This window comes from Panthera uncia, chromosome X (assembly GCF_023721935.1).
Source record: "Panthera uncia isolate 11264 chromosome X, Puncia_PCG_1.0, whole genome shotgun sequence".
Classification (NCBI taxonomy): Eukaryota; Metazoa; Chordata; class Mammalia; order Carnivora; family Felidae; genus Panthera; species Panthera uncia.
Genome location: NC_064817.1, coordinates 39,568,446 through 39,583,302, shown reverse-complemented (window position 1 = coordinate 39,583,302; position 14,857 = coordinate 39,568,446). Strand labels below are relative to the sequence as shown.

The 14,857-nt window shown below is 43.5% G+C and overlaps 1 protein-coding gene across 2 annotated transcripts in view; it reads left to right on the top strand.

Annotated features, from left to right (window-relative positions):
• The window catches only part of ZNF41 (zinc finger protein 41), a 47,399-nt gene that overhangs the window by 21,782 nt on the left and 10,760 nt on the right, over nucleotides 1-14,857 (top strand). For both annotated transcript variants that reach the window (XM_049643758.1, XM_049643759.1), the window contains 2 exons: nucleotides 11,219-11,345; nucleotides 11,606-11,701. In XM_049643758.1, the coding sequence (XP_049499715.1) occupies nucleotides 11,219-11,345; nucleotides 11,606-11,701 (223 nt within the window). The remainder of the gene's footprint in view (nucleotides 1-11,218; nucleotides 11,346-11,605; nucleotides 11,702-14,857) is intronic.

The following is a 14,857-nucleotide window of genomic DNA, read 5'->3' as shown; positions in this document are numbered from 1 at the left end:
TTATTATTTCACAACTTCACTATTTCCCAATAAAACGTCGGAAAATGCAGGTAAACAAAAAGAAGAGAATAAAACATTACTTATAATTCCAGCATTACCCAAAGTAAACCATTGTTAATATTTAGCTATATTTCCTTTCAGTTGATTTTTCCTTTGTATGCGCATACGTGCACGTATATGGGTATATGTGTGGGGCTGTGAGTGTGCATACGTACCATATACATATGCATTATATAGCTCAAGTTTGAAAATGGAATCACAGCATTTGGTTGCCTCCTTTCTATTTATTTTTATTTTTTATTTTTAAGTTTATGTATTTATTTTGAGAGGGAGCAAGAGAGAGTGCGTGAGCAGGGGAAGGGCAGAGAAAGAGGGGGGGAGGGCGCCTGGGTGGCTCAGTCGGTTAAGCATCCGACTTCGGCTCAGGTCATGATCTCACGGCTCATGAGTTCGAGCCCCGCGTCGGGCTCTGTGCTGACAGCTCAGAGCCTGGAGCCCGTTTCAGATTCTGTGTCTCCCTCTCTCTCTCTGACCCTCCCCCGTTCATCCTCTGTCTCTCTCTGTCTCAAGAGTAAATAAACGTTAAAAAAAAAAAACTTTTTTTTTAAATAAAATAAAATAAGAAAGAGGGGGGGAGACAGAGAGAGAATCCCAAGCAGGCTCCACACCGTTAGTACGAAACCCACCCAACCAAGGGCTTGATCTCACGAACTGTGAGATCATGACCTGAGCCAAAACCAAGAGTTGGATGCTTAACTGACTCAGCCACCCAGGCGCCCAGTTGCCTGGTTTTTAATTTGACAGTTTAACATAATTTTCTAGGCACTAAATACTTTTGTCTCCACGTACACGTAACACACCGCATTATGTCCTTTGGATAAACTTTAATTTAACCCCTCCACTGTGTGTGCATTTAGGGTGTTTCAGGTTTTCTGTTGCGATTAACACTGCTGTGGTAAAATTCCTACGCTTAAATCTTTTTGCCCGAGTCACCAAAATTATATTTGGGCCAAAGGAATAAGGGCGTTGAATGGCAAATGAAATGCTGCCTAACTGCAGTGCACTTGTACCCGTGGAGGCGTTTAGGCTCTGCTCCGTCATCTCCATCACAGACCCACAGTTTGGGGCCACAACAACGTGGTCCTCCCCAGTCTTTCTACAAGTGGCCTCTTGGCCAGCAGGTGTGTGGGAATTTCTAGATGAATGATTCTGGGCTGTACGAGTCACATTTCTCCACTCATCTCTTCCTTCCCAAGAACAGGACCAGGAAATAGTGGCTGGAGCTGGAAAAACAGGCAGAAGGGTCAGTGAGAGAAAGAGGGATGCGGAATAGCCCCAGGCACCTGCTGAGGGAACCATGGTGCACTTGCTGGAGACAGAGGATCGCCAAGGGGCCCCGGGCACAATTGAGAACGCAGTGGAACAAACAGGGGAAACGGGAAACAAGCCCAGAAGCCAGGGGCAGCAGAGAAACCAAGAAACAGTCACTGGGGCTGGAGAAATGGAGAGCAAGGAAAAGGAAGCTGGTCCGAGAACAGTAAGAGGGGGCTCCAAATAGGAGCAGGGATCAGAACGTAGAGGAACCAGGTAGCAGCCACAGGGAGCAGGGACCATCCAGAGGGATGAGAAAACAGAAGATTTGGCTCTAAAATGGAAAAAAAGCAGGTGGGTATGGTGTTCTGGGCAAGAGCCTGTGAGACAAGCAACTTCTCAAGGCACCAGGGTTTAGAGGGGAATCTGAGGGGATGGGGAAAGGCAGAGGTACCAGGGAACAAGGAATAGGAAAGAATGGGAAGGGACTAGATAGCAGCCAGAGGAAGCAGGGACCAGCTGCTGAGGCTGCAGAACAGGTGGAGGGGTGGGGAAGGGACTGACCCATGGGACAGTTGGAAGGACAAAGAAAGGCCTCCCAGGCTGAGGAGTAGCTGAGGAAACCAGGAGCCACATGGAACAAGGAATAGTCTCTGAGGTTGGGGAACAGCCAGAGGGAACAGCAAAGCTGTGCTGGGCACTGGGTGTCTACTAAGAAGTCCCAGGGGCTAACCAGAGGACAGGGACACAACGAAGTGGGCATTCAAAGTTTACCTGGTGTTGGAGAGTGACTCGAGTGACCAGAGAGCAGCAAGAGGGACTAGAGAACAGCTGAAAGGCATAGTAGCCATTCCTGAAGCTAGTTGCCAGCCAGAGGCCCCACTCAACAGGCACTGGGGTGAAGGGACAGTCGCAGAAGCTGGAGAGAGGCTGAGGAACCACCAGAGTTCCCTGGAATAAGGTGACAGGGATTTCCTGGGACGTGGGACTTCACTGCTAAAACAGAGGAAGTCCTAGACAACTGGAACAGTTGGTCACCCTACCCAGGAGGCAACCAGAGGAACCAGCAAATAGTCAGACATGATGGAAACGATGGACAAGGTGAAAGTACAGAATCAAGCATGGTGCAGAGTGCACAGAACCAGTAGACTTTGGTGATCAAGAGCCTAGGCCAGGAGCCAGGTCGACCAGCTCTCCGCAAAGTGTGGTCCCCGAACCAGATGTGGGAGCATCAAGTGAGGGTGTCTGAGAAATGCATTCCAGGACTGCCCAAAGCACAGGAAAGAAGTGGGACTGGGCGGCAGTCAGAGGGCTCAAAGGGCAGTCAATCTGTGTCAAACAGAAGGAACAAGTAAGGCTCATCAGGACCAGGGAACAGCCAGATTGACTAGGGCACAATCAGAAGAAATGTACCACAGACTAAGGATCAGCTCAAGGGAAAACTGTCCAAGGAAAACACAGAACAGTCGGGGGCAGCAGGAAGCAGTCAAAGGGAAGAAGAAACAGGAGGCGTGGAACAGTTAGAGGAATCCAGGGGCAATCAGGAAAGAGGCCAGGGACAACCTACATTAAGAGGGAACAGGAAACAGAGGGACCAAGGAAGAGTCAGATGGGGACTATGCAGACGGAATAAGGACCAGCAGAGGGAGCAGCAGGGAGAAGTGAGGCACAGTAGTGGGCAGGAGAAGCAGGGGAAAGCCAGAGGGAGGAGCATAGGGGCACCAGGGAACGGGAATAGCCAGAGGGAGCAGAAAGGATCCGAACAACCCCCGCCAAGGGCAGACATACAGAGAGGCTGGGTATCTGCCCTCTAGGGAGGGCACAGTGAGCCAAGAAGTCACCGCACACTTTCAGCCGGCTCAGCGAACATGCTGGAAGCCCTTCTGCTAGGCTGGGACAGGGTGTAGAAAGGCAAGATCATATATCACAGGAGGTGATACAGAAATGTTCTCGGGCACGAGTGAGGGCAGCCCCCAAAGTGGGAGGACCCAGCCCTAAGCCAGCTGCAGGGTGGGACAGAGAAGGTGGCAGGGACACAGTGGGTAGTGAGCGGGCAATCCCGGCAGCCCAGCACGCCCTGGGGTTGAGAGCGCACAGTGTGCCGGTTCCAGTGATCCCGAAGGGAGACATTGCTGTGTGGGTCGCTGGAGAGCCATGAGGAGCTGGAGTGGGGACCCTCACCTAGGATGAAGAAGTCCTTGTAGGGGTCCTGGTGGTGATAGGGACACATGCCATCCTCCATGGTAGAAATGGGCCAGAAAATCAAACCTTCTCATATGTGGCAGATGAGAATGGAATCTGGGTGAATCTGTACCAGCTACTTTCTACCCAAATTCCTAGTACCAAAATGCCCCCTCCCAAAGCTTCTATTTTAGTGGGGAAAGGATCAAAGAGGGGCAGCTGTGGGCAGCGTACCTTGCGTGTATTCATCTTGTGTCAATGCTCGTAATGCCTATCATGGTCTTTGTACACTTTCCCTGAGAATGTGGCCTTAGTGACTCCCAGGGAGGGGAGAGACAGATGAGGGTGGTCTTTCATCCACCAGCTTGGGCCACTGGAGTTGTTAAAATGTTTGAGAGTGTAAAATGATGGAACATCTTCATTCATTCCTACTGGTGGGTAAATAGCCACTCCTGTCCTGCTGCTTGAGGCTCCTCCCCTGTGTTACCCACACACCTGTGGGCCTGTCCTGGGTAGCCGGCAAGCTGGTGGGTTGGATGGGCAGGCAAAATGAGAGCTTCGCTCAAGCCTGACCCCAGGGCTCTCCCTGGTTGACTGCTCTTGGGTGAAGAAGGGGGCACAAGTCAGGGGGTGTTGCTAGGGGCCCAAGTGGAGGTCCTGCTCTCAGTAACCCTCAGGGCCGTGCTCAGGAGAGCTGGTGGGTGGAGAAGTGCTGGGCATGTTCTGGTGCTTACGGATCTGCCTCCAGGAGCTATTGGTGGTGGAGAACGTACTGTGAGTTCCCTGCCTGCTTGGTGCCCCTGAACATTCACCAACAAAGGGAGGGTGACCCAGGCCCCCAAAGTGAATAAAGGCTCCTCATTTCCTCATAGTCAAATCATTGGATCTCTTCTTTGATACTTAGCATGTTTTCTGTCTTGTTTAGGACATCCTCACCTACCCCAAGGCCTGAACAAACATTTACCTAAATTTTATTTATTTATTTATTTATTTATTTATTTATTTATGTTTTAGAGAGAGAGCACGCAAGCAGGGGAGAGGGGCAGAGAGAGAGAGAGAGAGAGAGAGAGAGAGAGAAAATCTTAAGTATATTCCACACTCAGTGCGGAGCCCAACTCAGGGCTCGATCCCACGACCCTGGGATCATGACCTGACCCAAAATCAAGAGTCGGATGTGCAACCGACTGAGCCGCCCAGGTGCCCCTCACTTACATTTTCTACTAGGAGTTTCAAAGCTTGGATTTTCTTGAAACTTTTGATTCTTTTGAAATCATTTTAAAATTAAGAGAAGTTACAAGAATAGTAACATCTTGCCACATTTGCTTTTGCTGTCTCTTGACTTATGCATGTATGTTTGTGTGTGCGTGTGTATATGTTTATACACACAGATATAGTTAAAACTTTATTTTCTGAACCATTTGAGAGTAATTTGCAGACACAATTCCCCTTTACCCCTAAATACTTCAATGTGTATCTCTCGAAACCAAGGACATTCTCTTCCATAACCACAGTACAGTTACCAGAATCAAGAACTTTCATACTGATGTTACTACATACCATGAGGGTACTAACATACCATGTATTATCTAATTATCTGACATCTCATGTGTAATATACAGTTTTCCCAGTTGTCACAGTAAGGTCCTTTAGAGCATTTTCCCCTGATCCAGGATCCAATCCAGCTGCCTGCATTGTGTTTAATTGTCATGTCCCTTTAGTCTTTAATCGGGAACAGTTCCTCAGCCTTTCCTTGATTTTCGTGACACTGAACATTTGGAAGAATGTCCCTCAATTTGGATTTGTTCCTGCCTCCTCATTTGATTTAAGTTATTCATTTTTTTTCTCAGAAATATCACAAAAATGATGCTGTGTTCTTCTCAGGGCTTCATGTCAGCAAGCATTCAATATCAATGTAACCTTTCTTGATAATACTAACTGATTACCCACGACTACAATGGTGTCCGTCAAGTACTATAACATGACCATCTTTCCCTGCATAATTAAAAACCATTTTGTGGGGGGATAATTTGAGACTACATAAATGTCCTGTGTCTCATGTTCTCTGATTTTAGCATCCTGTGGTGATTCTTGTGTGTAACAGTTAATTACTGTACTGTTTCCCTAATGATGTTCTAATCCCATCATTTCTCCTACATTGATTAGTTGGCATTCTATAAGGGGAAAATATTCCTCTCTCTGACCGCTGGAAGTATAATTACATGCCAGGCACAGTGAGCACACCTCGATTTGTCATTAGTCACCAAGAACTAGAGCTTTTTGGAGAAAAGACAGACTCCAGGGCTAGAGTAGAGAGAGTACAAAATGATCCTGGAAGAACTCATTGTTCCGGAAAGTAATGAAGTGCTCAAAAGATGGGGACGAGTCGACAGGACACAGGAGCTACCTTGAAGGAACTCCCTCTGGTCCAATTTGGGACAATTTGAGTAGCAAAGTATAATAAAGATAGCAATAAGTTATAACCCACGGCATAAAGTAGGAAGTCACCAGTCCATTTAATAGGTAAATAGGTTTGTAGGTAGGCAGACAAGGGAGAACTGAGTGCTTCTTTTTAATAGCATTCTGATCTTTTCTGGTGTGTCCATTCCTCCGGTCCTTCTGAGGCTCATATTGGTAGTTTGGTATTCTTTGGAAATAATTAGATTTACTAGACGTTGCAAAGATAGTAGAGAGAGGTCTCATGTATCCCTTTACCCAGTTTCCCTCAGTGGTTACATCCTGCATCACTAGGAAACTGACATTGCTACAGTGTGTGTGTATGTGTGTGTGTGTGTGTGTGTGTGTGTGTGTGTAGTTCTCTGCCAACCATGCATTGATCCCTGGGCAATAATACACATACAGCACTGTTCCATCACCAAACAAGTCTACTGGTTTTAAAATTTTACCAGTTAAAGTATAGAAAACTCAGCTGCCTTTAAATCCCTTTACCCTCAAAAAAAAAAAAAAATCCCTTTACCCTCACCAGTTTATATTATAATACAGTTGTCTTAAATATTTCCCTTACATACATGGAGATCCACAATAGACAATGTTAGACTTTTTGGTTTGGCCCTCAAACATAGTTTAGGAAAAAACTCAAGAGGTGGGGTACTGGGTGGCTCAGTTACATGTCCGGCTCTTGATTTTGGCTCAGGTCATGATCTCATGGTTCGTGGGATCGAGCCACATGTCAGGCTCTGTGCTGACAGCATGGAGCCTGCTTAGGGTTCTCTCTCTTGCTCTCTCTCTCTCTCTCTCTCTCTCTCTCTCTCTCTCTGCCCCTCCCCTGCTCACACACACTCTCTCTCTCAAAATAAATAAATAAAAATTAAAAAAAGAAAGAAATCTCGAGAGGAGAAGCAATGTCTACTGTCTTTACTCATATTTTTGCTTTTTCCATTTTTTCTTCTTTCCTGATGTTCCAATTCCTTCTCTTATTATCTCCTTTCTGTTTTGAGAACTTCCTTTAGCCATTCCTTCGGGGTAGGTCTGCTGGCAACAAATTTTCTTAGTTTTCCTTCATCTGAGAATATCTTGATTTTCTTTTCATTTCTTCTTAGTAACAGTTTTACTGAAATAATGACTTCCATACCATACAATTTACCCATTTAAAGTGTACAACTTACTGTTGTTTATATTTATGGGTAGGAGCAACCACCACCACAATCAATTTGACAACATTTCCATCACCTCAAAAAGAGGCCCCATTTCCTTTAGCCATCACTCCTCCCCACCCCACCCGTGTTCCCTGCCTCCCTTAACCTTAAGCAACCACAAATACACTTTCTGTCCTCTAGACTTCACTATTCTGGACAGTTCACATGAATGGGATCATATCATCTGTGGTCTTTGTGTCTGGCTTCTTTCACTCAACGTAATGTTTCAAGGAGCTCCTCTGGCCAAATTTGGGACAATTCGAATAGGAAAATAAATAATGATAATCATCGATTATAACCTGATGAATAAAGTAGGAAGCCACCATTCCATATGATAGGTGGGTAGATTTGTACATAGGCAGACGGGGAAGAATGTAGCATGTTGTGCGTGTACATGTTGTAGCATGTATCAGTACATCGTCCCTTTTTATGGCCGAATAATATTCCATTTTATTGGAAATGTTGATGGGTCAACATTTTGTTTATCCGTTTGTCATCTGATGTACATGTTGGTTGTTTCCACCTTTTCGCTATGATGGGTAATGCCACTATAAACATATGTGTACACATTTTTATGTGGACATATATTTTCATTTATCTTGAGGATACATATACCGAGGAATGGGATTGCTGGGTCAAGTGGCAACTATGTTTGACCATTTGGGGAACTGTCAGACTGTTTCCCCAAAGCAGCTGTACCATTTTACACTCCCCCAGCAATATATAAAGGCTCCAATTTCTCCACATCCTCACCAGCACTTGTTGCTATCTGACTTTCTGATGCTAGCCATTCTCGTGGGTGTGAGGTAGTATCTCATGGTAGTTTGGATTCATATTTCCCGCATAATTAATGATGCCAAGCACCTTTTCATGTATGTATTGGCCAGTGCCACTTCATTTCTTAAGGATAGTTTTGCCAGAGCCAGATATGGAATTCAGAGTTGACAGTTCTCTTCTTCCAGCCCTTGAAAACTGTTGGGCCACTTCCTTCTCTCCCCCATGGTTTCTGATGAGAAATCCACTGTCACTTTAATTGTTTTTCCCCAATAGGTAAGTTGTGGTTTCTCTCTTGCTGATTGCAAGATTTTTTTCTTTGTCTTTAGCTTTCCGGAGTTTGATTATAATGTGTCTTGGTGTAGATTTCTTTGGCTTACCCTTTTGGGGTTCGCTCAGCTTCTCGAATCTCTAAGTTGATACTTTTGCCAAATTTGAGAAAATTCCGGTCAATTTCTTCAAATACTCTTTCAGCCCCACACTCTTTCTCCCCTCCTCCTGGGACTCTGATGACACCAATGCCAGATCTCCGATTATAGTCTCACAGGTCCCTGAGGCTCTGCTCATTTTTTTCCAGCCAATTCTCTTTCTGTTCATATTGGATCATTTCCATTGTTCCATGGTCAAGTTCTCTGAGTCTTTCCTCTGTACTGTCTATTCTGCTGCTGAGCCCACAGTTGAGTTTTAAATTTTTAGTCATTGTATTTTTCAGTTCTGAAATTTCCATTCAGTTTGTCTTTATATCTTTTCTTTCTCTGCTGAGACTTTCTATTTTCAAATTTAAGTGTATTGAAACATTTTTATGATAGCTGCTTTAAAATTCTTGTCAGATAATTCTAACTTCTGTCTCATCTCAGTGTTGGTGTCTGTTGATTATCTTTTCTCGTTCCAGTTGAGATTTTTCTGCTTCTTCACATGATGCCTGATTTTCAATTATGTCCTGGATATTTTGGGGAACTATGAGACTTTGATATTATTTAAATCTTGTGTTTAATAGGCCTCCTCTGACACTGTTCTGCTAGAAAAGGAGAATCTTTTTCTGAAGAGAATTCGGAAGAGGATTCAGAAAAATCCTCCTTACTGCCACGTGGAAGTGGAAGTTCAAGTTCCCCACTTGGCCTCCTTTGACACCCCAGAAGGGGCCAAGCACCTTGTTGCTACTGGGAGGGGGTGGGTAGAATTTCAGGCTTTCCACCAGACCACCTCTGACACCATCCTGGTGGGAAGACAAGACTGACACCTCGTTTTTTGAGTCAGGGGTGGAGTCCAAGATCGCCACCTAGCCTAAATTGACGCTGTGGGGGAAGGGTCTCATTACCCACAGGCTGGAATGAAAATCTAGCCTCCCCATTCAGCCTTTACTGATAAGAATGGAAGTAGGGGGCACAGTTATTTCTGTGATGCCTGGCTGGAACAGGGCAATATGATCTAGGTTTTTCTCTCTTGCTACGTTGCCTTTTTCCTGGTCCTTGAACTAATGAAAGCAGATTTCTCTGGCTGTTCCTGCCTGTGCCAGTTGGCATTCTAAGTTGCCAGTTTCTCTAGCACCTGAGGATCACGACAGGTTTGCCTCCCTCTCTCCAACGGCCAGAGTATTCTTATCTTTGTTTTATATATAATATCCAGGGGTTTTAGCTATACTTAGCAGGAGACCTAGGAAGAATTATGTCTATTCCATTTTGGTCCCATTGGTAATTTTTAACTTATTTTTTTTAAGTTTTTAAATGTTTGTTTATTTTTGAGAGACAGTGAGAGAGAGTGAGCGAGCACGAGCAGGGAGAGGCAGACAGAGAGGGAAACACAGAATTAGAAGCAGGCTCTAGGCTCTGAGCTGTCAGCACAGAGTCCGATGCAGGGCTCAAACGCACGGACTGCAAGTTCATGACCTGAGCCAAAGTTGGACCCTTAACCGACTAAGCCACCCAAGCACCCCTAACTTAATTTTTGAATAGGTAATACATTCACATGGTTCCCTCCTTCAACTCCCCAGATCTCTCTAGCAGAAAACCGGTCTTGGTTAGTTTGTGAGTGGGTGGGGTATATGCTTAGAGATTATGCAAATGAAAGCAACTAAGAAACTATTCTTAATATTTTTCACAGAGTAGATATTGTTACTATTATGTTGAACACTGATTTTTTTAATTACTAATTTTTAACTTTTTATCATGAAATATTACACACATTTGAATAATGCTGCCATAAATATTCTTGACCATGCCTCTAATTGCACATGTATGCATATTCAGATTGGGCATATTTCCATGAATGGAATCACTGTGTCCTAGTGTATGCATGTTTCAACATTACCCAATAAAGAAAAAATGCCTTCTAACGTGGTTGTGCCAATTTACACCATCAACAATATGAGAGTTCTCATTGCACCATATTCTCCTCAACACTCCATACTATCAGTCTTTTTTATTGAGGACATTCTAGAAGTCATATAGTGGTGTCTCACTGTGGTTTAAATTTACATTCCCTGGTTACCAAGGTTAAGCCCTTTTCATGTTTATTGAAACCTTGGATTTCCCCTTTTGTAAAATGCCTGTTCAAATGCTTTGCCCACTTTTCTACTTGGTGCTCTCTTTTCTTCTTATTGGTTTGTAAGAGTTCTTTACATCTTCTAGATATGAACCCTTTGACAGTACTATGTGTTGCAGATATCTTCTCCTTTTCTGTGGCTTTCCTTTTGTTCTCTTATAATGCTGTCTTTTAAATAAATAGAAGTTTTAAAACGTGTTGTAGCCAGACATCAATCTTTCTTTATGGTTAATGTTTTTTGCATCTTGTTTTGAGAATTATTTTCCTAATCTGAGATCATGTCTTTTTTCTGCATTTTTTTTTTTTTTTGGTGCCAAAACCTGGGAAGGAATTTTCTGCATTAATTTTAAAGGCTTTATTGTTTTGCCTTTTCCCCTACGTTTCTTTTTAGTCAATTCTAGTTCATTCAATTCTATGTTGCCATGGCTGGCACATAATCAAGCAGTAAATGTATATAGTGCCCACATTAACTAGTGGATTTAAACAAAGCCTAATTTAATCCTCATTTTTGAAAAAGAATGACTGCATAAATCAATGAATAAATGTACTACATACGTAATGAATGCTAAGATACTTCAACAAGTTTTTTTTTTTCCTCTCATAAAATACAAAACCAGACACTGAGTGCAAACCCTGTGTGATACATTATGTCATTATGTCATATACAGATACGTCATTGAAAACAACTTCCTATTTGCCTTCTATCCAACCCCCCCAGTGCTGACCATATTGCCTTGAACAGGATTGTGTTGTTACAGGTCTCCGTGTCATTCGAGGATGTGACCGTGAACTTCAGCAGGGAAGAGTGGCAGCATTTGGACCCTGCTCAGAGACGCCTGTACCGGGATGTGACACTGGAGAACTACAGCCACCTGCGCTCAGTGGGTAAGCACAGCTGCCCTGTGTGTCTGCCAGGGGCGTCAGTGTGCTATTTCCATTCTCAGCTGCTGAGTGTTCTGGAACATCTTAAGTGTGTGATGGTGTCATCCTTGATTGGTCCAAGATTCTTCATTCCCTTTCCATGACTATTATTATTACCCTGTTCCCGGTGCAATGCGTGTTCTGAAGGGCAAATGGAAATGTCACTGAAAGTCCCCTGAAACCCAATTAGCTGGACCCAATCCTGTATCATGTCCTGTCAACAGGGTACCAGGTTCCCAAACCAGAGGTCATCTTCAAATTGGAGCAAGGAGAGGGGCCATGGACATTGGAGGGAGAAACCCCACATCAGAGCTGTTCAGGTGAGTGTGATCAGAGCAGACGGGGGACACAAAAACAAATCGACTCTTTCTAGAAGAGGCTGTGACGATAACCGGCCTTGAAAGTTCTAAACGTTGGTCGTTTATTGGAGATGGTTGACAGAAGCGTCTTTGATACCTAAACAACGTCTCTAAGTACAACCCTCGCAAGAAACCATTGTCTTGGTTGTTTGGCTTTTTGACAGGAGAGCTGTCTCTAGTCTCTGCACCCTGGATCACATACGTGCCGCCTTATCTTATCTAAGGCCTTTTTATTCTTTCTACTCCACTCCCACCCCCTTTATCTTAGACTCTTTCCTTGTACGTTCAGGTATTCTAAAATGTCTTCCCTTTTATGCCAATTCCACATGCTCCTTCCCTACATGTCCTCCCAGGGGCAACTGACCTACTGCGTCTGGTCTTTGAATTTGTGCGGTGGTCTTTTAAAGCCTAGAGGGTTGGTGTGTGAGTAGGTGTTCTTAGTGTATGTAAATTGTGTTGCACCACGTGTCTTAATTCTGTTCCTCTTTCTCACTCATCCGTGAGGTCTGTCCATACTGCAGTGTATTCCGCTGGCTGCCCTCCTTCAGACTGCTGCAAAGCATCCCCCCTGTGCCAGCAGCACATCTTAACCATTCACCCTGTGGCGGAACCTAGGGTTGTTGCTAAATGAAGCTCCCAGCTAATACAAACAGCTCTGCGAGAACTTTCTACAGCAGTGTTCCCTTATGGAGGGTGAGAATGTCTCAGGGGATGTTTACAGAAGAAGGGATTTGCCTGATCATTGTATATTTCCATCCTGAATTTGACTGAGTGCCACCATATTGTTCTCAGGTTGACTGAACGAGTCTATACTAGCAACAGTTTCTGCCAACGATTAGTAGAACCAAGCTTTCTCATCTTTTGGCCAACAATGGGTATAAAGTGGCATCTCATTTTTTTATTGCACATCTCTCCAATATCTAGTTTCAGCCTTTCATGACTGATCTGTTGTGGTCTGTTTGAGTTTCCCCTTCTATGAGTGACCTTGTTGATGTTCCCCGTGTTTTGCTTGAGTTTCCTGTCTGTTTCTTTTTTTTTTCTCTTCAATTCTATATGTTCAAATTTTTATTGTTACCTTCTTTTTTCCTCTTTTTTCTTTTTTTTTTAATTTATTTTAATCCAAGTTAGTTAACATATAGTGTAGCATTGGTTTCATGAGGAGAATTCAGTGATTCATCACTTCCATACAACACCCAGTGCTCATCATAACAAGTACCCTTCTTAGTACCCATCACCCATCTAGCCTATCCACCCTTCACCCACCTCCCCTCCAGCAAACCCTCAGTTTGTTCTCTGTATTTAAGAGTCTCTTATGGTTTCCTCGGTTTCTTACTGGTTTACATCCAATTTATTACCTGCCCTTTTTCCCAGTCTTCTCCTCTTCCTTATCCCCATACGTGAGGTTGCCCTAGGGACCCTGCCTACTGTTCACCAGTCTTTCCTTCATATACATGCAAGGATTCATCCATACTGAATTCTGATGACTCTGCTTTTGACATCCCCAGTCCGGTTTTCTCTGGCACTTTATTTATTTACTTACTTATTATTTAAAATTTTTTTCATGTTTATTTTTGAGAGACAGAGAGAGAGACAGAGTGTGAGCAGGGGAGAGGCAGAGAGAGAGGGAGAAACAGAATCAGAAGCAGGCTCTAGGCTCTGAGCTGTCAGCACAGAGCCCAATGCGGGGCTCGAACTCACAAACTGTGAGATCATGACCTGAGCCTAAGTCCAATGCTTAACTGAGCCATATGGATACCCCTATTTACTTATTTTTATGGTTATTTATTTTGAGGGGGGAGGAGAAAGATAGAGAGCAGGGGAGGGGCAGAGAAAGAGGGATAGAAAGAGAATCCAAGGCAGGCTCTGTACTGATGATGCAGGGCTAAAACCCATGAACCGCAAGATAATGACCTGAGCCAAAACCTAGAGTCCGATGCTGAATGGACTGAGCCACCCAGGTGCCCCTGGTACATTATTTTTTTAATTTATTTTTTAATTTTTAAATTTTATTTTAGAGAGGCAGGCATACGAGCAAGGGAGAGGGGCAGAGAGAAAGAGAGAATCCCAAGTAGGCTCCATGCTCAGCAGGGAGCCCGACACAGGACTCGATCCCACGACCCTGGGATCATGACTTGAGCCAAAATCAAGAGTCTGAGACTCAACCAACTGTCCCACCCAGGTTCCCCTTCACTGGTACTTTAGTACTAGATTTAGCTTCCTAGAAAGTTTCCTTGAGATGTTTCTCTTGATCCTCAGTACATAAGAAATTTGAATCATCATCTCACGCATTACCTTCTCACCTTCAAATTCTGTCACAGTCTGTCAGTGCTTCTTAAATCTTTTAGTCTTTTTTTTTAATTAATTACCTGCAGTTCCTAGTGCCTTTCCATTTTTGCAAATATCATTTTTGGATCTCAGCTCATCTTCTCAATTCCCAGTAATACCACCTAAAACCAGCTTCTTATTTTCTTATGCTTGGATTACAATGATTCGATTCCTGATTGAATTTGCTGATTCCATTCTTTTTATTAGTTCACTTTAAGTGCTAATGACAGATGTCATTACCTAAAACATTCCATTTATGTTGTCAGCTTTATGGAATAAACCCAACAATTACTCCCCATTACTTAGTATGTCATAATTAAACTCTTCTTTCAAAGAGATAAACAATATGGCCACATATTTCCAATTCAAACTTGTATCTGTGTATTTTCTATAACCTCTACTCATCTCCGTTTTAAACAGTTTTATGGTTTATTGATATTGCTATCAGTAATTGATGTTAATAATTTATCAATGTAAATAATTCTATGTGTTTTGATAAATGCGTACAGTCCTATAACCACCACCACCACTGTCAAGAATATAGAGCAAAAAATTACACCACACCCCTTTGTTGTCACTCCTTCCCACTACTTCTGGCCCTGAAAAATACTCATCTTTTTTCCGTCCTTATAAGGTTTGCCTTTTCCAGAATGTCATATATATGGAATCATATAGCACGAAGCTTTTTGAGCCTGGCTTCTTTCACTTAGTATAATGCATTAAAAACTCATTCATCCTCTTGTATGCTTCCATTGTTTGGTATTTTTTTATTGCTGAGTGGTATTCCACTGT